The sequence below is a fragment of the Clinocottus analis genome, unplaced genomic scaffold (assembly GCF_023055335.1).
Source record: "Clinocottus analis isolate CAN_PGR_092001 unplaced genomic scaffold, fCliAna1.0.p SCAF_5, whole genome shotgun sequence".
Lineage (NCBI taxonomy): Eukaryota > Metazoa > Chordata > Actinopteri > Perciformes > Cottidae > Clinocottus > Clinocottus analis.
Window position 1 is genome coordinate 11050026 of NW_027176207.1, and position 27017 is coordinate 11077042.

Below are 27017 nucleotides of genomic sequence, written 5' to 3' on the forward strand. Positions count from 1 at the left end.
ACATTCGCTCCAACAAGAGGAGTCGGGCTGTGGTTGCCTGAGGATTGCAGACATGCTGGATTAATTCAACCGGTATATGTCCAGTGAGTCCAGACCCTACGAAGTGGACTTCATCCGCCTCCCCTGGTGCAGGAAGGTGACGCAGCTCGAGGGGGAGCTCCATGCCAGGTGAAGCGGTGACGACCATTGCGGCAGCCAGACGCAGCAGCCGGGGCGCGCTGCCCCAGCCCGACAGCCGAGGCGGCTCACAGTGGAATAAAAGGAGGCTTGAGGAATAACGGGTGTTGGCGGAGGGCTGGTTTTAGTCACGGAATATGCGTCCGGCTGCACCGCAATGACAGCCCAGCGAAGGTCTGCCAAGCTGCAGCTGCGGCGGTCGATCAGCGAGCAGCTGCGGGACTCCACGTCCAAGGCTTGGGATCTGCTGTGGAGGAATGTCCGCGAGAGACGGCTGGCAGGTCAGAGAGCCAAAACAAAAACAAGGGAAACTTGCTTTAATATGCGGAATGCTGTTTATTTTCATTCGGTCTGTCAAACGTCAGTCAACTAAAGCTGACGGCGGCATGAGTCGTGAAGTGCTGACACCCCATCTAACCTGAAACACAATCAGAGTCTGGACATTGACTTTCGACTTATTGTCACATAATTCTACCGCGCGTGTACTTGCCAGCAGAACGACTTCACATTAGGAGAGAAGACACACGTTCATATCGGTCTATGTGCTGCACATAGCCTCATGTAACGTCACATGAAGCGCGCCCCTTGATATTTTGGGAAGGTCATTGTCAAAATTAGTGCTGAAACCGCGCAGGCATGCGCTGTGGACAGGAGGCAAGCCGGGGCTTCAGATGCCGACAGCTCAGCATTTGTTGTCCAAATCAGGATCATGGTTTATTTTGCTTATTGCACCTTCGAGAGAGCGATGGGGGGGGGGGGTTGATATTTTTGGATTAGGCATTTCATGCTTATGTGCATGGAAACAAATACGCGCCAATGCACCAAGTTTGGAGGGGCTCAGTCATTTTGCTCTATATTTACAGTGGCCTGGACGCGCATGCATATCCCCCCTACCTCCCTCTCTCTTTCCTTCTTTGACGCACGGATGAAAGTGAGAGAGAGAGAGAGAGAGAGAGAGAGAGAGAGAGAGAGAGAGAGAGAGAGAGAGAGAGAGAGAGAGAGACGCGTCTGTCTCCCTGGTTTAATGTAATTACTGAGATATCTGCCTCTTAAGCAAATTAAAAGATGAACATTCCCACATTCACAACTTCACAAACCACCAGGCCACGATATTCGTCAAAGGCTCTGTGCCTGTCAGTCGTGCACAGTGATACATTGCATGTATGACCGGCAAAAGACCACTCGGGCATTGTTAAAGCTCATTTTAACTGATGCATGCTGGTAAACTGTTATAGATGTTGGTTTTGTGATGCTTTGCAGACAATTAATAAGAGAGGGATGTCAGTCAATTGGAGCATCAGAGAGCACCTGCTGCCCCACTAATCCTCTTTCCACTAATTTCTCACCCTTTTATTCTGCCCTCCAGACAAAAACACCCTCAAACCCGCAGCTCCCCCTCCTCACTGCCCCCACTGCTTAACCCATCAGCCCAGGAGGCACACAGTTCACATCTGTGTGGATCAGATTTTGAGATAGGGGATCCTTAAAATGTGCACATCTGGCCTCACCGTGATGCTAGTATTTAGCAGTATTAAATCAGAGCAATGGCATATTGTATAATGTCGTTCATCCTTGGAAAGTGAACTGAATTTTGATGGTGTTTCATTTAATTGTGTGTGTGTGTGTGTGTGTGTGTGTGTGTGTGTGTGTGTGTGTGTGTGTGTGTGTGTGTGTGTAAACTGAGAATACATAATAGCACTTGCATTTAGATGTAATCCCTCAGGTTTTTAGGTTAGCGGTGGGGGTCGGGTCTCCCTTTGCATGTTGGATTTGTGGGTCTTAGTTGCTTTGGTGTGTGTTGGTGTATGCGTGCGTGTATGTTACCATGAACCACCTCAATCTACGAGGTTTCTATCAAGGAAATGCTATTCCTCTGTGTTAGCAAGCAGGTCTTCCTCAACGGGTTTAGAATATGCAAGAGGCTGCTACATGTCTTTGTATAGGATTGAGAGTACTTGTTTATTTTGCTCAGGTCTCATTTCAGATAGTGTTTTTTACAAAAAATCTTTACATGTTTTTAGCCTGTGGTAGTTTTTGGATGCTTATGAATCTTGTCCCATGGCTGTATATAAGTCTACAAGTTTAAAGGTGACCAGGCTTTGGCAGTCAGAGCCTGAAGCTTGGAAATACCTGCCTGGAGATCAGAGTGGTTACACAAGTGTCATCCTTAGATCACCTAAAACCTCCTGAAGGGCTTCTTTTTATGATACCAGCAGCCTTTCCTCACAAATTCAAGGAAGAGAGAGAAAACAACAACAAAGACAAATTAAATAAAGCCTTCCAAGACAACAAAGAAGAGTTATGTAGGTTATTGAGTTAACAAGTTAATGAGGTGACTTCCAATCTATTCGGATTCTCATTCATGCCAAAATGTTTGAGATAGCAATTTTTTTTTTTATTCATTTAAGTTAAAGTTTGATCTTCGTTTCCCTGAACACCAAAGATACACATGCAGGTGTTGGGTAACACATTCAGATTGAGGAACATCGATTTGACTTAAACTGTTGTAACCCAGTGATTTGTCAGCTGGGGACAGATCTTGTGGGTAAGATCAGCTGATGCATTGTGACACGTATCGCAGCTGTCCTTTACACCGGAGTACATTTGACAAAGTATAGAGTTCGAGTAGTGTAGGCGAATGAGGCGATGCTGTACTTTGAATTGTACATTTACCGTGCACACAATGAGCTGTTATTGACCCTTATTAGGGCCTGGTTATTTTCCCAATCTACTTTGATTTTGACAATGTTAGTCTTGCGGTGGACTAGGAAAATTGTGGTTGTTAGATTTAGCTGAATATCACACTTTAAAATCGCAAAAGAAATGGGATTGAGGGGTGTTACATCTCTTGGATATATGCCAGAAGCTTCCAAACAGCCCACCAAGGTATAATTGACCTCTCTTGGAAATGTCATTTTTAAGCCATAGAGAGAATGCATAGTCCAGTCTGGGTGGGGGAAAGAGGTGATTATCATGATCAGCGGTTATAGTAGATACATCTGTGAAGCCAAAGTTTGTGCAAAACTGTGCCAGATTTTTTAATGTTGTCATTACTCGGGTTGGATGACTATTTTCTTGGGGAAAAAGATAGTAGAGGTGACCAACGCCAGAAGAGAGGAAGATGGACAATATTTAGCTTCATGTAGGCACCAGCCTGAGGGAGCTTGAATCAGTATGTTATGTTCTGTAAATTTGCTGCACAGTGGTAATATCTGATATATCTGAAGAGAAAGTCTATCTCAAGATCAATATCTTTGTAGCATCACTTTACTTATTTGGTTGCTTATCATCCCATAAAAATCCTGTCCAGCGATGAAAAAGCTATAACTTTCTCTCTTGTCAGGACAGCTTTCAGAGTTTCCCAAAGAAGAGATGGGGATGCATTGTCTTTTTGGTTATTTATGAGAAACTCATTGATTGACTTTATTAATCAAATCACAAGGGTTTTTATCCAGAAGAGAGTTGAACCTCCATACGGGATGCGGTTTCTTTTAACAGATGAAATGATAGGTCTAGAATTACTGGAGCAGTCAGATTCTACTTTTGCAGATTGTTATGTATTAGCCACTGATGGAAAGAGGGTTTTTATCGATAAATAACGAATCTATTCGAGAGTAGGACTGGTGGGTATGTATGAGTAGAAAGAAAAAGTCTTATCAGTGGGGTTCTGAAACCTCTATGGATCAATACATCCAACCTGATCCGTAAAAGCTGAAAAGGTTTCCTCTGTTTTTAAAGGTCGTTCTAAAATATTTAATGAAAATACATGAGAATATGTGCGGTGCAAATGTCCAGTTTATTTTGCTGTGTCCAACATTGTGTACTCACTCTGAACATTGTGTACATTTTCTTTGCTTTATATTGACCAGATGTTTGTTGTTATCGCCCTACACCCCACATATTTGATTAATATGTTCTGTCACATACCTGATATTTAGGTCTCCTGTTTAGGTTGCCTGTTCAGTTTCTGTCTCACGTTGACCGGTTGTAACTGAGAAAGAGATGGATATTATATTACTGGCTGCTTACTACAGCCCACCCTCGGCCAATCCATTTACACACATCTAAATAGCTCACTGTCACGTGACTCAGTCCGCCTGCTGTACCCTCCGTCACTTTGACAGTTTGCAAAGGGCTCTGCATAGTGGTTTGAGTGTATTTTTCTTTTAGTCTAATTAGGCGAACGTGAAATTAAAAAAAAGGAAATGCATGTGTCTTAGATTTCCTCAAGAGGCCAGTCTAATCAATTGAATCACGGATTTTAGATTTCATCACTTCAGACTGTTCTCTTGCACCTCTCTTACAGCATTTGACCTTCAGACTAACAGCTCTGATATAATACGATCTAATGTGAGATCAGATGTGTGTGTGTGTGTGTGTGTGTGTGTGTGTGTGACTTCTGACCTAGAGTTGACCTCGCAATGACCTACTTTTCACGTGCAGCCCCATCCCACTCGTACACACTGCCGCCTTACCTCCCTAAAATGAATTAAAAGTGCTCCCTTATATCCTTAGGTTCTGGCAAATCCCTATTCAGCCGAACCAGGTCAAAGTAGAACTTCTCTCCTTCACTGCATTTCATATATTTGTCCTCCAACCTAGTTACTGTATTGCAACATTCAGTCACACACTTATTGCATTAGCATTGCTTAATATAACTATACAAAAGATTTTGTGAGTATTGCTATCATGAGTCCCAAGCAGGGAATGTGGGTGGTGTAAATGTGCTGGATCAGCGATTTATCTGGCATGTATGGAGGAAATATTTCTCAACAGTAACACCCTGCCCATAGCTTCACTTTTGCTTATTTTACTTTAATATATTTTTATACCAAAATGATTCTTTGTGAATTTTCAGTCTCATTATGGAAGCTGTGATGTTAATGTTATGGATCGAGGGATGGCTGAGAGGGTCTTTATGCTCCGGCCATTAAGGGTTTGATTTGAATGTAATTCATGTTCTGCATATCTTCGAGGCATCTTTACGTTTATTAGAAGTGTTTTTAAACACAAATGAATCAGGGGATAGAAGACACTGAGGGAACAATGTATGATGTTTTTTACACAATACAATATATCAATCCATCCATTTTTATCCGTTTACCTGGGATTGGGTCGCGATGGAGACCTGCTCACCTGCAACATTATTCAGCTCAGGATGGCCCAGGAGGCATCCTCATTAGCCGCTCGAACCACCTCAGATGACTCTTTTTGACACGAAGGAGTAGCGCCTCAACTCCAAGTTCCCTCCTGATGTCCAAGCTCCTTGCCCTCTCTCTAGGGCTGAGCCCTACAGAGGAAACTAATTTTCTCCGTTGTATCCATGACTTTGATCTTTTGATCACAAGCCAGAGGTCGTGACCATAGGTGAGGGTCTGAATGTAGACATCTCTTCACGAGACGGTCCGGTGCAGTGCCTGTTGTACTGCTGTACCCATCCGCCTGTTGATCTCCCTTTCCATCTTACCCTCACTCAGGAACAAGACCCAGAGATACTTAAACTCCTTCGCTTCCATTAGTGGTGGAGAATTTCATGCTGTGCTTCTAGTTAAATGTCACAGGGTATGAACTTGATGGCGTGGATTTAGAGAACCCTTTTTAATGGCAGTACAATCCACTCAACTTTAGTAACAATTTGCTCCTATAATTTCCTTTGTGCAGTCTCTCACACACAGCCTCTCTCTTTATTGTTCTGCCCTTTCTCATGTCACATTGCCAGATGGTCTTTGGGATAGTGTTGTTTTTCCAGGCCTATTCCCAATTTGATCACATCTTCCATCTCAGATATTTTTTTTCTCACACACACACATGCACATTTGCCTGAGGCATGTACCATATTGTGTCTTTGGCTCAGCTTCAGGAAGCAGAACAGTGTTCCCTGAGCTCACATGCCATTGGCTGCCGGTCACGTGACCAAAAGGAAAAACCTTGTTGAAGCAAGAGTTTGTCAGTCTTCCTCCCATCTCAGCGTGCGAGGTCGGCAAATGTGTGACCGAGAACAAGGTCTGTCATCCGTGTCAGGTTATGTGATGAAGTTTTGTGTTTATTCAACTGAGTTGAAGGGAGGAGGCAGTTGGGGGTGGAGGTGGGGGGAGGTGGGGGGTGATTTGGCTTCCAGTGAGGACATGTTAGAGGCAGGAATTTGAAAGGTGTGTACTCACAACAACTCATAGGACGCGAGGAAGGAAGATTTGTAGGTTAGTGAGCTTTAGATGGAGGCTGTGGACTGCAGAGTGGCTGTAATGGATGAAGTGGCAGCGACTATGGACAGTGTGGTGCATGGAGCAAATGCTGCAGGAAAGCAAGACTCAGCGAACAACAGTCTGGACCCCGTGGACAACGCAAAGAGAATGAAAGGTAGCAAAGACAAGGATGTGAGGGACAATGCAGAGAGCGCTGACACCGTTGCTGCCGAGGACAGCGCAGACTCAGCTGGTGTTACGGGCAGTACGGGTATGGAAATAGATGACATCATGGATCAAAACGCCAAGGACAACAGTAATGGCTGTGAGAGTGACGGCGACAGCACCAATGAGGGATCTTGTCTGGAGGCCATGACCTCTGACGGGCACGACTACTACCTGAGGCTGGGCGACACCCCTCGCCGGCGCTCTGCCCTGCGCCTCTCGCGCATCATTACCCGCCAGCAGCTGCTACGGAGGCTGGCACAAGGTAGAACTAGAGAAAGAGGAATCCCACTAGCATGATTAGATTGGGATTGGCTTTGCTGAGTTTGTTTATCCGAATAGATTTTCTTTTGCTGTTTTGTTTTTAGTTTGAGAGATGGAACATGCTATACATTTGACACTGCCATCATTGTTTTTAAGACCTACACTTAGATATATATCAAGTCTACCTAGTGGTAATCTCCCGATAGTTTTCTTTTCTCCTGTGAAAAAACTTAACTGGGTGCAGACACAAACTATGTTGAAGAAAGTGTGAGTTTTAAACCATAAAAAGGGACTCTGCAGCTGTTTCATGTGAGATTCTCTCTTCTTCACTCCGTAATTTTTCAACATTTGACTATTCATCAGAGGTTTACTCAACACCAAAAATGAATAGACTCAATCTTTAGAAGTAACTCATCCATCTTCTGTTTCATCATGCTTTTTATTTCCTTTTTTTTTAAAGCAAGATTTTGCACACCAAAGGGTGCCTACACACTTCTTTCTAGTTTTAATAGTCAGACGTAAGCCCCCCCCCCCCCCCCCTCCACCTCACCCCCTCCTCGACCCTCCTCCTCCAAAGATGCCTTTTATAAATCTGAAAGAAGTCATAAAAAACCATACAGGATTGTAGTGTTATTGTTTTTGTCTATCCCCCCCCCCCCTACCTCTCCCACCCAACTTGTATTCCATGGCTACTTCCTCAGCTTCCTGTCACATGGCTCAAGTTTCCCGGGGAGTGAAGAGAACATCCCGTCATTCATTGTTGAGTTCTTTGTAGAAGATGAGTCTCTCTCCTTTGTTTTCTGAGGTCTTGTCCGTGTTTTTTTCCATGTTGGAACACGTAAAGGAGATCAGATAGTGTGTGTGTGTGTGTGTGTTTTTTTTGTTCTGATTTACAGTCGCACACAACTCTGGTTTTATGAGGAAGCAGAAACATGCCAGGTCTTGTGTTTTTTTATCCTCTGATGATGAATCTGGCGCCAAATCTAATATGAAGCATCTAAAAAAACTGAAATGTGTGAAGGAGAGAGTGAGAGAGAGATATGACAGCTGTGGCAGATGAGGAATGTAGATGGAGAAGCAAGTTTATGCCTGTGCTGTTTTTGGATGATGGTATGACCTATGCAGCTTTCACGCCCTGCCTGCACTTATCCACACTTTGGTCTTCTTCTACTCCAATCATACTCTCTCTCTCTCTCTCTCTCTCTCTCTCTCTCTCTCTCTCTCTCTCTCTCTCTCTCTCTCTCTCTCTCTCTCTCTCTCTCTCAGTCTTTCTCACGCATTCTCTCCCAAGTTGCATTCCACTTCTTAGCAGCTGGTAGAGTCTCAGACAGACTTAAATAAAAAAGATCTCAGTGACCCCCAATCTGACACTTTTCATAAGCAATAGTTTATTTATCTCAAAGTGCATGCCTCTTCCTGCCATTAAGATTTAAATATGCACATGGTCTATTTACAGATAGGTGACAATTCAAAGCAACCAGTATTGTTATAATAACAATGATAAACTGCTCAGCACCAAATAGTGACTATAGCTGTTGAAGATAGTGGAAGTTTTAGCAATATATATATATATATATATATATATATATATATATATATATATATATATATATATATATATATATATATATATATATATATTCACACAGGAGTTGGTGGAGACCCAAAACAAAGCATAAAGAAAAGTGAAAATCTGGTTTGCCTTCATTAGGTGACCACAAGCATAACTATACATTAATGATACATTAATGCTAATGTGTCTCTGTGTCTAATGAATGTGTACATTTGCAGCTGTTTGCTAGCTGTTTGCTACATCAGCTTAAAGTGAACTTAGTGTTGTGCTCACAGCTTGTTGGCGCTTGCCAATGGCCAAAGCAATAAATTATTGCATTGGTAAAGGAAAACAACCACAGAACCTGTATCCCAACACTGAATTAAATACTGAATCCAATATGTAGCCTGTTCACATTGGAAAAGTTGAAAACATAGAGTAAAAAAGAGTAAATTATGTCAAAACAATAAATCCTTCATCACTGAATAGCAAAATGTATAAAATGCAGCACACATACATCATGTCATTGTAGCCTGAAGATTAAGTGCATTGCTTTCACAGCCTCTGCTGGAGAAACGTGGCATAGCCAAATACTCAACTTGATCTTTATAAGCCAACCTATTAATACTGGTATTTCTATCCTAATATAAATACAGGGCTGTCTAACCTCTGCAGTCCTCAGTGAGTGCTGCACAGGAGACGCTGCGCGTGAACCTGCACCGATTTAATGCCGTGGTGATGCTGTTTTACAGCGCATTCCTGAGGGCTCGACATCATCGCAGATGAACTATACGGGATGGGATGAACATATCCCTTTTTAAAATCCCTCCCTCCCTTCTTTCCTCTCTTGCATTACTCCTCTTCTGCCTTCTCCACTACTTTTTCCCCCTTTTGACCTTAAAACATGAAGCACTAAGTGCTTTAGCTTGTGTGGGAATATGGCTGCTTTCCAGGCTGTGTGTGTTTGTGTGTGTATGTGTATGTCTGTGTGTATATGTGTAATGTGTATATGTATGTATGTGTGTGTATGTGTGTAGTATTGTATGAAGATTGCTCAATTTATGCCTGTACAGCCTTTACAAACTATAAGCTGTCATTTGTCTGTCGAGTTATCAAATTAATTTGTACTGAAAGGACACATTTTGTAAAATCAAACAAACTTTGTAGTCCTATTCTATGTTTCCCCATGGTTTGCGAAACATATATCCCAGCCGAGTCCCTTCTGACATGTTCAATCCAATTGAGTTATCCACTTCCTGTTGCTGTTTTTAGGTCACACGCGGCTATGGACGCCTGGGAAATCCAGAGCAGGAAATGATGTCATGCATGGCACTTCAGGGTTCTTGAGACCCAGCACCAGACAGACATAACACTAAGAAAAGGCTGTCAGAAAGTCGAGGTTACTGGCATTGGATAAAAGGGAGGAAATGAAAGGTAGAAGAAAGAAAGGCAAAGGCACACTTTCTGAGAAAGAAACTGTGAGGACACGGGGGTGCTTGTATTATGTGTATTATGCAACATAGCTGGTGTCCTTGTTATGTAAGGAACTACCTTACAGCCCCTTTGTCCCACACATGGACGCCCACATTCACAAGCCCATCATACACTCATACACATACCATCTGTCTACCTTCCCTGCTGTTGTCCTAGTGGCTGGCTGCCTGTTGTCATATATTCTCCACAGCAGGAACACAGGCACATGGAATAGACTGAAGGAAAAGCACGGTAGGCGGCTTGGATTAGCTCCGTCTGACTATGTGTGCGCTTGTGTGTTTTGTGACCCACTAATAACATATTCATGTACTAATTAATCTCTTGATTAAATTCTGCACAGATGAATAGTGGTGCTTTGTTCCCATGCTGACAGGGGCTTTGCCACTTGGCACCTTTGTGCACAAACATAAAGACACATTGCCAATAACACATGGACAGACACCGTAATGACGCACACTGTTGTGTGCTTTTTCTACTATTTGGTCAACTATTTGGTTGAACTGCAACAGCTTCATAACTATTGGTTACTTTTGAGTGCAACACTGGAAAAAGAGCACTTGATAGTAGCACGATGTGTAAGTATCCCTCATTTATCTCTAAATTGAGTGTTTCCATTGTTAAGACAGAATGCTGCAGCACAGTAATAAGATTTGTGCGGATTTGCGATGGCATTTCTGTTATTAAAAGCAATCTGAGGCAGAGACACATAATCAGGAAGAAGTATTTTGAAGCAGGATTAATTGATTGTTGGTTTTGTTTTTTTGTATGAGATTTGTTGAGAACTAGAGAAAAGAGACTTAACCTTGAACCTTTCTTGCTTGAAATGTCTCCCACTCTTCATCTGCATCTCATATTAGATTCTTGGTCTCTAAAAATAATTGATAATCTTCAAATCTCACATTTACTTCAGTAGTAAATAAGCGGCTGGTGTGGTATGTCTTCCTCCCTGTGGTTTTCCCACAGGCTCTGTCCATCTCGGCTGCTCTCCCTCCCAACCCAGCTGTCTGCCTGTCTCATCCTTTTTCTATCCTCTGACTCACTGGGGGTAACATCTGGACTGTGCTAAATATCCGCTCTGGGGTGTGTAATGTATGTGTGTGCGTACACGCTGCATTCTCCCACACATTGTTCCGGTATGCAGTTTTGTAGAGTAAAGCAAAAGAAGGAGGCCGAGGTCAGAGTCTCCTCATTGGCCCGCCAGCAGGTTTGAGCTGACATGTGAAGTTAGCGTACAACAGTCTTCTGTCTGTGACCACGAGGGCTGACTGATGCAAACGCCAGCTGAAATTAGTCATTTCCTCAAGGGACACGATGGGCAGCAGGAGCTCTGGTGATGACAAAGAAGATGTGGAGTTGGTGTCATTGACCAGCTTCTTGTCGCAACAAAGAGGAAGAAAGGATGAGGAGAAGCAAAGGGGACGCTTGGATGAAGGAAAGGGTTTGTCTTTAGAGAGAGAGCCTGAGCGATGCGGAGAGAGTACGAAGTAAACAGAAATGCACAAGTATAAACAAGACGGAAAAGTAACTGACTAAAATAAGAGTGAGAAGAAGAAAAAGTCTAGTGCAGCATCAGAGGGAGGGATGTAAAAATAGAGAGATTTTGTATGTGGATTGTAACAAAGCAGAAAGTGCGAGAGAGGAGGTTGAGCAGAAAATTAGAGAGAAGAGAAACCCTGCATGGGGCAGGCTGGAAGAGGGAGTTGTAAACACGAGGGTTGGAGAGGCAGAGATGAGGAAAGTACAGAAACGTTCCCACTTGATGGAAAGCTGCATAGCAGCGAGTGGATGTGCCATGGGATGAAGAGGAGAGCGCTGGAGAAACAAATAGAAGCATGTCATCACTTGCACCATGAGGGCTTCAAGTAAGTTTTCAGTTCTCTCACCCGTCAGGCTCTCTGGTGTTTCTCTGTCTGTTTTTCAGAGTGATACAAGATGTTTCTTTTTCATGATCTGTCGCTTCATATGTGATTTAGAGAGACAGAGGAGTTATGCCGAGAATGCTGGGAGAGGGATGTAATTGCTAGATTGCGCTGAAAGGATAATTTCCTCTGACCGTTCTCCTCTCTGATGGTAAAGACGGAGATGTTTTATTGCCCTGCTGAACTTTGACCCCTGTGTTTCTGCGGTGCTTCTCCCATTCACTGCCAGCACCTCTAGATGAGTGAATGAGATGAGTGAGAAGGAGGGTGGTTTAAAAAAGAGGGACGAGATCAGGACAGCGGCTGCAGAATGATGCAGAAGTCATATTGAAAAATGGTGGGTTTTCAATGACAAGTGACATTATTTGACTGTAATAACCCCGTGTGGAAGTTAGTATTATTTTCAACTTTACAACTTTGAAAAACTTGCAATGGCTTTGTAATTCTTTGTAATTCATTTTTAGAACCCAAAGCTTTTCAACTCACAGTTGTTCACAGTTTTTAAACATATGCGAGGATAGGTGTGAACGTGTTTGTGCGCATGTATGTGTCTGTTTATAAATTATATATTTTACATTGCTGTATTTTCAACCATTCTTCTGTAAAATAATACTCATGTGATTGAGCCACCAAGATCTTTAAAATGTCTTTGTCAGCACAAAGCTCTGCAGAGAGGTGTAATCAGTGTCTGCTCATAAAGAAAACCTATACATCCAAACACACACACACACACACGCACACACACACACACACGAACGGTGCAGTGTGAGCAATACTAATGCTGGCGGAAAAAAGTAGTAAAACAAATGCCTGTAAAACGTCTCGTGGTGCTGGCAGCAGCATCTAATGGGGTGTGGTGCCATGTGTACGGCCTGTTAAACTTACGCATTAACGGCTGAAATCTCACTGCTGGTTAAGTTGTGTAGTGTTTCCTTTGTTGGAAGTGAGCGCTGGCTCACTTCCAGTTTTTCCAATCTCATCATTCCAGTTGATTCCCAGAGGAAAATTGAATTCCCTGAGATGTTCCTCTTTTGTAAGCTACAAATGCTGGGATCGGGATGACAAACAAATACAATGTTATGATCTTCATGCCTCTTAATTTACCAATTTTTATTTTTAGAGAGCAGATAATTAACACGGCGCATAAAAAAAGACATCAGTCCGCTGGAATAAGTAACACAATTCAACAATTTGGGGATTTTCTCCACAAAAATGTTGTTTCCAGTTTTATTATTACAGAGTACTTTAAATATCCTCAAATCCATTCAATCAATATGTTATTGTGTGCACTCACGTGTGCTTTTATTTTTTTTTACTTTACAGAGATTGAGGCTAAGGAGGCCTGTGATTGGCTTCGAGCAGCAGGATTTCCACAGTATGCCCAGCTCTATGAAGGTAACACACACACACAGACACACACACACACACACACACACACACACACACACACACACACACACAAACACACACACACACACACACACACACACACACACACATATATACATACACACAGATTGATTAATTGTGTATACTTAACATGTTGTCATACTTGATATACTGCTATTACAACACCCAGCTCAATGATACTGTAATCCCACCATTTTACATGTTTGAATAATCCCAGTTTAAATCCAAATCTGAAATCCATATGACCAAAATTGCATCCTCTCTGTCTCTTTTTTTCCGCCATCCCTCTATCTGCGTATCTTCCTCTTCTGGGCCGCTGCGATCTATTTCCAGGCTATAGTTCCTGTCCAGAGGGAGGGGTCATGGGAAAGGCCTTGTTATCTCTGCTGGGACTCTCCCAGCGTCTCTTTCTCCCTTCTTTATTCCACCTTTCTCGAGTCTGTATTTCCTTACTTATCTCTTTCTGTCTTGCTTTTCATTCAGCTTTCTTTCCTCCTTCCTTCCTACCTTCCTTCCTTCTGTCTTGCCCTCTCCCCACCTCTCTGTGAAGCCAACGGGCGCTCATTCATGTGATGATCATCGGGTCTCATACAGTTGAGGCACAAACAGGAAATGGCCCCAGTAATCTAAGAAGTAGCTCTAAAAACTCAACAGCCAACACACACACACACACACACACACACACACACACACACACACACACACACACACACACACACACACACACACACACACACACACACACAATGTTGGGTTATGGATAGCGGCCTCTTGGACTCTTTGGCTACTCCCGGGGTTACATGATGCCTGCAGACTGCCACCACACACAGAGAATCACCAAAATAACAGTCATTTTGGCATTGGCATTGTGTGGAAATCTGGTTATTTTGGGTGAATTTTCTCCAAACTTCATATGCACATGACAAGTGCCAACAGCGGTGGCAGCAGTTGTGCCGTGCCTCACAGACTTCAATAATGGTTAACTGGCAGAGAAAACTGCCGTTCCCTGTCAGTCATTAACTAACGAAACTCAATCTCTGTTTTTCTTCTTCCCTCCTGACTCTCTCTCTCGTACAGATTCCCAGTTTCCAGTTGACATTTCCTCTGTGAAAAGGGACCACGACTTTTTGGATCGAGATCTGGTCGAGCCTTTATGTCGGTAAGGGCACTTGTAGAAACAGACATGTACATACTGTACACTTAAGTCACCCAGCTGTACACATGCAACCCTCACTCTTTGGTGTGCCCATTTAACACTAGTAAAATCCCAGGTCCTGCACTTGTCCCTGCGGCCTGGTGCTAACTGCTAATCGTGAGATATCTGACCCTGACCCCTAATGAACTGACAGCCCAGGCTTTGATCTGGTCACCTCCCCTCCCCTTTGCAACACTCTGATCTCCCATTCAAAGAGCAGAGACCCTCAGGGGGCAAAACAGGGGGGCTGAAAGGCAAAGGGAATGGAGAAGGAGTGAGGGGATGCCAGTGTATTTGACCAGATGGCTTTGAGTGTGTGTTTTAAGTGCATTTGCACACCTCTCTGATCGTTTTGTCTCACATCTCCTATTCCTCTTTTTCCATTGACGTTTTCCTGCCTCGCACCAGTGTACCCTACTTCTCTCTACACGCCCCCTTCTCCAATGTCCATGGTAGAGGAGGGTGTGGTAATTATAGTGTTAGTGATTCCTAAAAGCTATATTGTGAGAGAATATGTATCAGTCTCTTTGAGAACGTCTCAGAAGCTGAAAGATACACTCATAATGAGATCTCTCTTCTTCATGCATCTCAGAACTGTTTAAAGTTGGATTGTATACTAGATTATATTCTACTAAATGCATGCAAGACTACATAGTTTATGAAGCATATCATTCTAAATCTGTATTGATATATTTAACCAGGGTGAATTGTTTGTTTCATCCTGCAGCAGAAATGCAGGGTGTGGAGACTCCAGGGGTTCTTTCCCTTGTATATTTTAAAACATGAATGTTTACTTTCAGCCAGAAAGACAGTTGATATGACAGCTTGTTTCCTCTTGGTATGCCATTCTGGTTTATATAGAGTTTATATGAATAAAATCCCTTGTCTGCTACTTTGTATGAGAAGACAGAAAAAATAAACAGTGAACAAAAGAGGATGTGTACTATAAGAGGCTGAAATCTTTGAAAGGACAGAGGTCACGAGCGCCTACAAATGTTTTTAATCATCCCGTCTTGAAAGGCACCAACACAGACACCACCCTCCTGACCAGCCGCTGTTCACATTCCCTGAGTTGCAGAAGGAGGTTGCCCGCAGCGCTCCAGAGCAGGAACGTGGAAGGGGGTGGGTGACAGATGAAGGGAGGAGGTAGGGAAGTGGAAGGGAGGAGCCGGCTGTGTTTTTGGGGAAATACACTCATTGAGGGTGAAGATCAGTCCCAGCTCTTTTGGCATCACTTGCCAGAGAAGAGGGAGGAGTAAAGACAGCTTGGGTGAAAAAAAATTGAGGGAGAGTGTAATGAGAAGGATAGAGTCAGAAAATAAATAAATATGTGAGACAGTGAGGAGTGCAAGAGAAGAGAGTGAAAATGAGGATGTGACAGTTCAAAGGGAAACTAACACAGCAACGGACAAAACATATCCACACCAGCTCCAACACATTTAACTTCCTGTGTGTTTATGTTGCAGACGTCTAAATACTTTGAATAAGTGTGCCTCCATGAAACTGGATGTCAGCCACCCCAAGAAGAAAGTAAGACAACCTCTTTTAACTGTAAGGCTTCAACTTAACACACTCTTTGTTATTGCTTTGTCAGCTGCCACAAATACACACATGAGGCTTTTTGTTTTTTGCTTGTATTACAATATGTGTGTCGCTGGCCAATTCTTTGTTTGGTCAATAGACTTCTTGAAATGTGATGCCTTGCTCCTTAAAGTGGATTTGCCATTTAATGTTGATGTTCACACTTATCATGGAAATAAATGAATAAAATGATTAATTTTTGGTATTTATGAATGATGAAATCCAGTTGACGGGTCAACTAATGTCCAGATATTTTCTGATCAGTTGTGCTGATGATGAAGGATAGTTTTCCAAATCTGTCCAATGATAGAAACTTCTATTCTACAAGGCTTGAATTATTTATAGTAAATCCTAAATCCTAAATTTTTGGATAAATGAGCACAACAGCGGATCTTAATTATGTATTAACTCTCATTTAGGCCTTTTATGTTGACATTTATTCACCCTGAAATCACTTCTTTGTGGTTCCATAGGGCGATGACTCGGATGAAGATGACCCGTTGGCCATCAGTAAAAGGTGGACGTTCGAGTGGAGCAGCAGACGTTGGTCGCGCCTGCAAGACTACCTGTTGGACAGCACCAGCGAAAGCAGCCCGACAGGTCCGGGGGAGGGTTTGCTGCACAGCACAGTGAGCATTGAGAGCGTGCTGACAGACCTGAGCGAGCAGGAGATTGCAGAAATCTCCTCGTTGCATAGCGAGGACTCCGCCTCTGCCATGCCAGACTCTATATCTATGGCATCTCTGTCTGCTTCCTACCATGCCCCTCGGGATCTTCCACACTACAACTCCCTGCCAATCAAGAGCAGCCGCCACGGGGAAGGAGGGCGGAGTAAAGCCAAAGAGTTTTTGCGTCGCATGGAATTAATGCGCACTTGGGGGCCGTCGACAAAGCGGAAAAGCTCAAATCGCAGGGCACCTCTGGTCATCAGCGGGCCGGTGTTACATGGCGAGGAGCCTCTCGCACTGCAGGTGCTCCAGTGTACTCCCATCAGCCAACTAGAACACAACCACCAAACTGATGGTGACACCTCCTCTGTCTCGCTCACCAATGACTGTAAAGTCCAGTCCACGGGGAGTCCCATTAGTGAGACAGTGGCGTCCAAGGTGAAGGAGCCTGTGTGTGCAAAACACCGCACCGCCAGCAAGAGAAGCAGCATGTATCTGGAGGACATTGAGCTGCTTTCTCAAGGTAAGCGGACTGAAGGACAGAGCCAGTTTGGCAGAAACCAATTTCACTCTTATGAAAACCTCCTCGTTCACATCCCCAAAGACCATAAACCAGGCACCTTTCCAAAAGCGCTGTCCATAGAGAGCCTAGCGCCTTCCCCTGGTGACAAAAAATTTGGCGCACAGACTCGCGGCCAATCCTCTCCACCCAAGAATGGCCCAGGTGAGCCCTGGTCTAGCAAACCGCTGTCTAAGCCCCCTTGTCCTGGAGCGCCACGTGGCAGCAGGGTGAGTGTTTATGACAATGTTCCGGGCTCCCACCTCTACGCCAGCACAGGAGACCTGATGGACTTGGAGACAGAGGACAATCTGTTCCCTCACCTAGATGACATCATCCAGCACGTCAGCGGCTTGCAGCAAATAGTGGACCATTGGAGCCGCAGTGTGCTGCCTGAGGATGAGACAGGGGAGGGGGAGGAGGAAGGGGAGGGCAGGACCACCCCCAGTGAAGGCGAGAGAGATGGGATCTCCTTGATTGACACTGATTCGACAGGAACCAGTCGGGAGAGGCGGGACTCTGGAGTTGGGGCCTCACTGACAAGACCACGGTGAGTACAATCAAATGTGAATGCACCCAAAATGTCAGTAATAATCTCTCAATGCAGAGGAAAAGTGTAATGCAACGTGTTAAAGAAGAACCAGAAGGTTGGTCTATAAACTGTGATGGATGTTAACAATGAGCAGTTTGGGTATTTTGCTGTTCGCATTTGATTTCTCTTTGAAACTAATTTCACTTGTCTGGAGGTTTTTTGATGGGTCTCATTTCAGGATATCATAAAAAAGATTGTGTGTGTTGTATATCTATAACAATAACATTGAGAACAATGTTATTGTTATAGATATAAGGCATATGTCCAAATCAATCATAATAAGACCCACGTTGTATTTATCCTTTTCATTGACCTAGTGAGGCCTTTATGTAGACTAAATCACTGGGTGTGTCTCATTCTTTACTGGTATTCTCTCCCCATCCCAGTCTACGGTGGCCCAGCTTCCGAAGCTCTGATCCTCTCAACCAGCCGGCGTCTTCGCTGCAGATCAGCAGCCAATCAGCGGGCCAGCTCAGCCTGCTGCAGAAGTTCTCTTTGCTCCGCCTCACCGCCATCATGGAGAAATACTCAATGTCTAATAAACATGGCTGGACATGGTGGGTATACACTCTGCCACATGCATCGTCCATGTGTTTCTTTCCTCTTCTCCAATATTGGGCTGTTAGCTTGGATTTAATGCATGTATTCATATTTCAGGGAATTTAAAAGGTGTGATCTGTATGTGTGTTCGTGTTTTCTTCAACTTCTCTACATCAGAGCTAAAAAAGCAGGACCATATGCATCAACACCTTCACACAAACAATAACCTCTACTTCATCTACCACACTGACACACACTTACAATGGATCTGTACATAATTTAAGAGGCTAGTCTAGCTCAAAAACTGGCCACACAACCATTGTGGTCAACAATCACTCCTTCTTGTTTTTAAATATCCCTGGGAGGGAAATTCTGTTGACCACCATGTACATAAAGGGAAAAAGCATCTTTCTCCTACACACTCCCTAATTGTTTTCTGTCTATCGCTCCCAGGTCTGTGCCCAAGTTTATGAAGCGCATGAAGGTGCCAGACTACAAAGAGAAGAGTGTGTTTGGTGTTCCCCTCATCATCCATGTCCAGCGCTGTGGTTTTCCTCTCCCTCTGTGTTTACAACAGGCCCTCAGCCACCTCAGAACACACTGTCTGGACCAGGTTAGAGAGGAAAACAACATTTATAATGGTCTGCATGTCCATATATAGTGCTAGTCAAAACTGAAATGTACAAAAGTACATTTACTCAAGTACTATACTTGAATACATCATGATATGCTACTGCGGTTATTGTTCTTTTACACAATTTAGATGTAAATCCTTTTTAAACAAGTGCAACTACAGTTACTAATTAGCTTACTTAACTAGTAACTGTAGCTTAAGAGCTTAGGAAACAACAATGCATCAAACCAGTGGTTTCCAACAGTTTTAGCTTCCTCGTTGGCTTTGTTTGACTTTTCTTTCCTTCCCGTCTCAGGTGGGATTGTTTCGCAAATCTGGCGTGAAGTCACGTATTCAGGCTCTGAGGCAGCAGTGTGAGTTGTCCCCTGACTCTGTGAGCTACGAGGACCAGTCCGCTTACGACGTGGCCGACATGGTGAAACAGTTCTTCAGGGACTTGCCAGAGCCTCTGCTAACAAGCAAGCTGGGGGAAACCTTCCTGCATATTTACCAGTGTAAGTCGCCTCTGAGCAAAGAATGCTGAAATGTGTTATCACAGCATCTGCCTCAGAGGAAGCGACTGTAAATGGTTTTGAATGCTAAGCGGGCCTCAATGGAATTTCAGTCAGCAAACTGTGTCATCTGTTACAAATGATCACAAGTTTTTTTTATTATTCTTATGAAATGTATTACCGGGAAATTCAGGACATCATTGGTCACATCTGACAGACACAGTGTTTGATATGAAAAGTTAAATTGTAGCTACTTTATATATGATTTATGTGTATGAAATGTGCATATGTGGACTAAAAGAGATGACTGGATGTTAGGAACCGCTCCTCACTTCCTCTCATCTTTTTTCTTTAGACGTCCCAAAGGAGCAGAGATTGCAGGCCGTCAGAGCGGCCATCTTGCTGATGCCAGATGAAAACAGGGAGATTCTGCAGGCGTTGCTCTACTTCCTGCGTGACGTGACTTCTTTGGTAGAGGAGAACCAGATGACGCCGATGAATCTGGCTGTTTGTCTGGGACCTTCCCTCTTCCACCTCAGCATACTAAAGAACGAGATGCTCTCCCCAAGGTGCAGTCACACACGGGTGAAAGCACTGATGGTCACATAGAAAAACAGAAAACAGCTTCGGCCGTGCAAAATAAACTACATTACCGTATTTTATGATGTTAAATCCAGTTTAGGTACATTCTTATGCCACTTTATTTTGTTACTTTTCTTTTGTTTTTATAACATGTTATATATTGAGTGCCATGAAAATAAAGGTGAATCGCTAATAAGATAATAGAAAACAGCTCTTACCACTGCTATCATTACGATCACAGTGACTACATTACCTGTAATTTGCCACCATGACAAAATGTAAATGTTATGTATCAGTCAGCTTGCTATCTATAAGAACTTATTTTGATATAAATTGCTTTTACTTCTTCAAGTGCATTGTTCTGTCCGTCTTTGTAATGCTAACATGACTTATATTCTGCATATTCTGTAAAATGTTCTATTCGTAAAGGTCAATCCAGAGGAAGTACACCACGGGCCGTCCCGATCAGAAAGACCTGAATGAGAACCTGGCAGCCACCCAGGGTCTGTCTCACATGATCACCGAGTGCCACTGTCTCTTTCAGGTCAGGATTTAAAACTTACTTCTCACAGGGATTGTTTCCACGAGAGCGAAAAAAAATAAGTGACTGACAAAACAAGTGACTAAACAAATGAATTGTGTCCACTCTGAAATGATGCACCTGCAGGTCTGAATATGTGACATTAACAGACAAAAATGACTGCAAAGCTTTGTATGTTCCCTTGCTGAGTGGTTATTATCCAAAGCCTCAGTATTATTGCGTTTAATGAGATCATTTATAAAACTGTGTATCATCATTACCTTGAGGCTGACGGGGTGTACTGTGTATACTGAAAACCTATTGAGAGACTTGATCACCATGCATGTTTTTGTTTAATGTGGGGCTTTCACAAGAGCAAAAATACATGAATCTTCTGAACCATCGCCAGAATAGTGCAATTCTTCCAAAACATGAAAGTGACCGGTGTTGGAGTTTAAATGTTTATGTAAGATAACAGAAAGCCAGAGGACATTTGATATTAAATTGTTTGTACAAACAAATATTTAATATGATCTGCTATGACATGTTTTAAATCTCTGTAGTGCAACTGCTGAGCATTGCTGTTGCTCCAATGGTGAATGGACAACAGGGTCAAATTGCTCTCTTTTTGTTTGTCAAGGTCTATTTTCTGCTTTAGACATGGTGGTGCTTAGACTTGAGCTGATGCGGTGCGATGTGATGTGATACACGTCCTCTGGCTGTCCCCCAGATAACAGAGGAGATGGTGACCCAGTCTCGCAACTCCTATATGGAGGCTGAGTTGATGGTGCCTCCGCTGGACGAGCTGTGCAAGGCTCACGAGGAAGAAGTGGATGAAGACGAGGAGGAGGAGGAAGAGGAGGATGAGGAGGGATCCTATCATGCACACCTAGAAAGGCTGATCCAGAACCTGCTGGAAGAGGCCAAAGATAAGAGCAAAGGATGGGTGTCTCGCTCGACAACTGACAATACAGAACTGGCGTTCAAAAAGGTGTGTGTTCATTAAATATCTGGAATATTGTGGGAATTTGAGAGGGGAGAAAGAAAGAAAGAAAGAACGAGGGCCAACTTTGTACATGCATTTCATATCTATAATACTACTTGTTTGGTGCAGACTTTGCATTAAGACTTTCCAGTTAGCTTCTCCACAGGAAGCACAACTCAAGAGGAAACCCGTTTAACTTTAGACTTTAAAAACAAAGAAACAATTAAAGGAAAAATGTATTTTTTAAACACATCTCTGTGCACAAAGACCCACATCCTTACATACGTTAAAATGATTCATGATCAGATACGGCTAGAATCTCTTTTGTACACAATCACATTACATCTAACACTCATGGTGTGTGTCAGGTGGGAGATGGTAATCCTCTGAGGCGATGGCGAGTGTGTATCGAGGTGTCGGCAACTCCAGATGAGGTACTGCAGCGGCTGCTGAGAGAGCGCCCCCTGTGGCAGACTGATCTACAGCAGGAGAAGGTTCTGGAGACGCTGGATAAACAGACAGACGTGTACCACTACTCCTACTACAACATGGCGCCTCAACCCAGCTGTGACTATGTGGTACTAAGGTCAGGATTAATGCATTCAAATATTCACATGCTTTGAGAACTCTATTACTTTTCAAAACAACCTGCGTAAGACTTCCTTAAAATAGGATACTGTAGAAAAGCACAAAGCTGCAACATTACATTGATTAGCTCAACGAAAAAGAAAACTAGTTGCCATTCATTTCAAGCGAGAACACCTAAATATTTCTTACAAACTGCATCACAGTTTGGTCTCAGGCCGGAAAGCTCTGCATAGGGTGGTGAAAACCACCCAACGCATCACCGGTACTCCACTCCCTGCCATTGAGTCCATTCACCTCAAGCGCTGCCCGCGGAGAGCGCACAGCATCGTCAGGGACCCCACCCAACCCAGCCATAGACTGTTTGCGCTCCTGCCCCCTGAGGTGTTATAGAAACCTCCGTTCCAGCACCAGCAGGCTCAGGAACAGTTTCTTCCACTCAGCTGTCAACACCCTCAACTCTGCACCACTGTTCTTTTCACAGTACTTGTACTATGTGCAATGACAATATAGTTGAATCTGAATCAAAAATGAGAAAGTTGCAGGTTCTCAAATGTGGGTATTTGCTGCTCAGCTTGTCGCTCCGTCACTGCGAACTAAACACTCAACAAAGTCACGACTGTTTGCTGTCCTGGCTCCTCGATGGTGGAATGAGCTTCCCATTGACATAAAGGACAGCAGAAAGTGTCTACATCATCTGCCGCAAACTAAAAACTCATCTCTTTCGACTACACCTTGAATAAAGACAGTAGGCACTTCAGCAGCACTTAGATGGCTCTTAGTGACAGCACATTGTAGTTTGACTTTATTGAAGAAACTGTACTCTCTTGATTCTTGTTGCTCTGAGTTCGTACTCACGGTTGCATGCACTTATTGTAAGTCGCTTTGGATAAAAGCGTCAGCTAAATCACCTGTAATGTAATGCTTATCTTTGGCTCGCGTCAAAATAGAATGAATATTTTTGGGATTTCGGACTGACAGAACAAGATTTTTTTCTGATATTTTATTGAGCATCATTTCATTGATTTACATAATCTGCAGACAATACAAATAATGAGAGTTGTTACCAAACCATTTCCCACGTTGAATGCTTGACTGTTCTCTCCTTTTTACCCCCTGCCGCTTCAGATCGTGGCGTACAGACCTATGTAAAGGTTCCTGTGCGCTGGTGTGCGTGTCCATCGAACATGATGACTCCCCATGCACGGGAGCAGTGAGGGGGGTGGTGCTGGAGTCACAGTACCTCCTCGAGCCCAGTGGGGCTGGAAGGACCAGACTCACACACATCTCCCGAGTGGACCTCAGGTGTGGGCGCAATTCCAGTGCTCTCATTGTAAAAGTTTTTTTTAAACAATGCAGTCGTTTAATGTCTCTGATGTTGCTTTTCTTGTTACAGGGGAAGATCTCCAGAATGGTACAACAAAGCATTTGGTTACCTGTGTGTTAACGAAGCTCAGAGGATCCGATCCTCTTTTCAGCCGCCAGATCCGACAAGCTCTGAGGCCAAGATCTGAATCCCGGAGGGGAATCATCCAGGCAGTGGACTTTAGTTCCTTCTGAGCCACACTCAGCTGTATTGTACCATACTGTACTGAGTTACTGTCATTTACAGAAAAGGGAGGTTTTGCCAGGTATTCCAGCTATTCTACATAACATACTTAATTATCCCATAAATATTATACCCCACTGGTTTCCAATTCCAAAAATGAAACCGCTAATTTTATATTTTTTTAATAGACATTCATTTTTCGTATAGTAATCCCATAACCATGTGCATCTTTGGAGGAGTAGTGGAGATATTTTCAGTTTTACTGGATTATTCTTCTAAATCCTCGTCTATTAACCCAATATATTGTAAAAAAAAAAAAGAAACAGTCAGCACCAGAAGGTGTGATCCTGAAATGATCGCCGTCTCTAACACCTTAATTTAATAAAACTAGAACTGAAGTTATAATATGCAAAAATGACATTGAGGTAACTCACAAGTAAAGTAGAATACCCACATTTGTATCGATGATTTGCTTTGAGAAATCTATCTTAACTCCATCTCTTTAAAATTGCACTCGGCCTGCAAGTGGAATATGAATTACTAAGTTGATTGAAACTGTTCATAATCATTTTTCTTCGATGTTCTATTGAATCGACCTGAAAAACCAGGACGCGTATACTTCAGTCAGTTATCACAGTCAATCAAAAATGACAAATAATAAACAACACGGCAAATTGCATCAACCAACCAAAGAGTTGCCATTCAGTGTGAGGACATGCAGTCCTCACATGATTCTTAATCCTGCTTTTAATAATCTTGTTTATGAAATAATTTGTGATTCATCCATCTATTAACTAATACTCCTAGAAAGAGGTGAACTAATTATTTAGGTATGCACATTTATAAAAGGCACTTGATTATGATCAAGCCTTCATCAGATGAAGATGCATGGAACCCAGTGCCCCGAAAAATATCCCTGTTATTTGAAATGACCAGGACCGATACAGTATGGCTACGTGTCAGCGTTACGTTGTGAAAAGGGCACTACAGGTCAAGCACAAGCACACGAGGGATCTGGATCACAGAAAGAGCAAAAACATTCATCAGGTTCATAAATGTGCTGATATTGAAACATGGTGTTGGATATCACTGTTGATTTACTTCTGTCACTATTCTCAGTGTTAATCATATGTAAATGTTATTTTAAAGTTATCATTGTCATTATATATACATGTCATTATATACATGTATATCGTATCACCTTGTTTTTGCTGTCATGTTATACAATGTCTAAGACATGTGACCATTTCACTGCTTCCGGGAAGCATGTTTGAAATTGTGTGCGTGTGTTTGTGTGTGTGTGTGTGTGCATGCATGGATGCGCCTGTGTATCTGCACCTAGGTATACGAACAGCCTTTATTGTAAATATATATAGATATGCTTTTTGTGCCAGCAGATCAAAACATCATAGCTTTTCAGGGTCTTCCTATCATATTGATATGCTGAAATGTCAACTTTCCATAATACGCCATCCTACTAAAGCAATAGCAGAATCAAACTTGCTCTGCCACGGCACTGCCGCGGCTATTTCTGACATGTTTCGGCTGTAGGCGTTGCTATGGTGTTGCTATGATACAATATCTCGACAGTGCCACCAAAATCCTGCGTGGATGCTGTTTGCTGGTGTGCCAAGTGCGTGTGTTTGTGTAAATATGTGTGTATGAGAAAGACAAAGCGTGCGTGCGTGACTTTGACGTGAGCCCTCGGCTGTGTGGGAAGAGGCTCCAAACTATCTGAGGAGCTGAGACCAGGGTGGTTATTTCTGAGTGACAGAAAACAGATCCATTGTTACTAAACAAGATAATAAAAACATCGACGAATTCAACAAAAACATAGTTTGTGTGGAATTGTTCTTCGGTCTCTGATAGTACATTGTTTTAACATTACATGGCATAATAGCGCGTAAATACATGGATAAATAATGGTCCTCGTCATGTGCTCCGGTGTCCATGGAGTGGCGCTCTCGCCACGCTGGAGTCTGAAGGTCAGCATTGAATCTGGAAGCTGTGCCTGCATGTCGAATGTTTTTAGATAAGGTGTGTATGAAGGGTCATCAGAGGGTTCTCCCCATGCAGATTTTCTCTGTTGTCCGTCTGTGTCCTTTCAATGGATTCATTTAGGAAACTAAACCCCCACAGCTCAGATCAATATTCAATCACATTTACCTACTTAGCCGTGTCAGATGGAGACTCTCACAGAGGGCGATGAAGGTGTTTTAACACAGACTCTACTCTCCCTCTAAAGCGGGGGTGTAACGACACCGAAATGTGTGAAATATTACTTTAACTTCTACTCCATTTAACATGTCAGTGATTTTATCTAGGGCACCCTGTTACAGCTCCTGAATGTCAATGATCCTCTGCTCCGTGGGTGTACTTCAGCTCCACTACTCCATGGAGGCTGACAAATGAGGAACATCATGTTGCAAATTACACCATGAAAAAAACAAAACAAGATTACTGACGAGGTGACTCAAACATTGTTTTTTTTTCCCCAACTGAATACATTTAATCCTCGAGGGGCACATTTTCTAAGCAAACCTAGACGTGTAAAGAAAGCGTAATCTGCTTTTGCAGCACTGCTTCTTTTTATGTTCAGATAAAGAGGGGTTAATAGGATCATTAATGGTGCTCCGCAGCAGGGTGACCCTGCAAAAGGATTTGACGCTGACCTCTTCTGGAAAGAACAGGAAGTGCACTTCCAGCAGCTGGCCCTGTCCAAGAGTCTTTACGTCCCTCTCTTAGCAAAACAAACGTCCTAATGAGGAGTGTTGGTGTGGCAGGAATCTAAAAGTCGTGTCGATGGGAGTCTGAAACCATCGAGAAATATACTGATCAACGTACAACAACTACAGTTTTCAAGATTAAGAGGTTTGAAGGATGTAAACAGAGAGTTAATGTGGCCGTGGAGTCAGTTAGTTTGCTTTAGGCTCTGACTTGACACCCTATTCGTACACATTTTGGCCACATTATAAGTATACTGAATTATCTCCTGGCAGTTTCTTTTGGCAATACACCCACGGATTTACAGACAACTATCATTGGAGTACTTTGACTCTGAAGAAAACTTTTAAATGTTGAAATTATCTGGCAAGCTCTGAGGTTGTAAAGAGCGTAATTTCTAAGCAGATTTGTGGACGTTTGTTTATTCGACATCGACATCGGAGTCTCGGGAAATGTAAGTAAAACTGAAAATATGTGCATCATGTCATGTCTGTCAGATTTGACTGATTTATACTTCCAACTATATACCTCTCACTAATTCAACTCAAGTAAACATGACAGCCAGTTTTATTGTATATGATGGAACATA

The 27017-nt window shown here is 43.0% G+C and overlaps 1 protein-coding gene across 4 annotated transcripts; it reads left to right on the forward strand.

Annotated features, from left to right (window-relative positions):
• Positions 1–25519, forward strand: LOC137802522 (stAR-related lipid transfer protein 13-like). Of its 4 annotated transcripts, none has more exons than XM_068600455.1 (14): positions 1–458; positions 13137–13208; positions 14301–14382; positions 15885–15969; positions 16473–17776; positions 18205–18375; positions 18812–18971; positions 19288–19486; positions 19839–20052; positions 20495–20609; positions 21316–21576; positions 21939–22156; positions 23284–23460; positions 23552–25519. In XM_068600455.1, the coding sequence occupies exons 1-14, from the start codon at positions 335–337 to the stop codon at positions 23667–23669; spliced, it is 3300 nt and encodes a 1099-aa protein (XP_068456556.1). In that variant the 5' UTR covers positions 1–334; the 3' UTR covers positions 23670–25519. The 4 variants fall into 4 exon arrangements, with proteins under 4 accessions (XP_068456556.1, XP_068456557.1, XP_068456559.1 ...); XM_068600456.1 differs by having other exon boundaries at positions 15885–15948; XM_068600458.1 differs by lacking the exon at positions 1–458 and adding an exon at positions 6390–6849 and having other exon boundaries at positions 15885–15948.
• Positions 25520–27017: the final 1498 nt, after the last annotated feature.

Coding starts and splice junctions, on each gene's coding strand:
- LOC137802522 (XM_068600458.1), top strand. CDS start 6,390: ATGGAGGCTGTGGACTGCAGAGTGGCTGTAATGGATGAAGTGGCAGCG. Junction 14,383..15,884: donor CTGGTCGAGCCTTTATGTCG/GTAAGGGCACTT, acceptor TTTATGTTGCAG/ACGTCTAAATACTTTGAATA. Junction 22,157..23,283: donor TGTGACTATGTGGTACTAAG/GTCAGGATTAAT, acceptor CTGCCGCTTCAG/ATCGTGGCGTACAGACCTAT.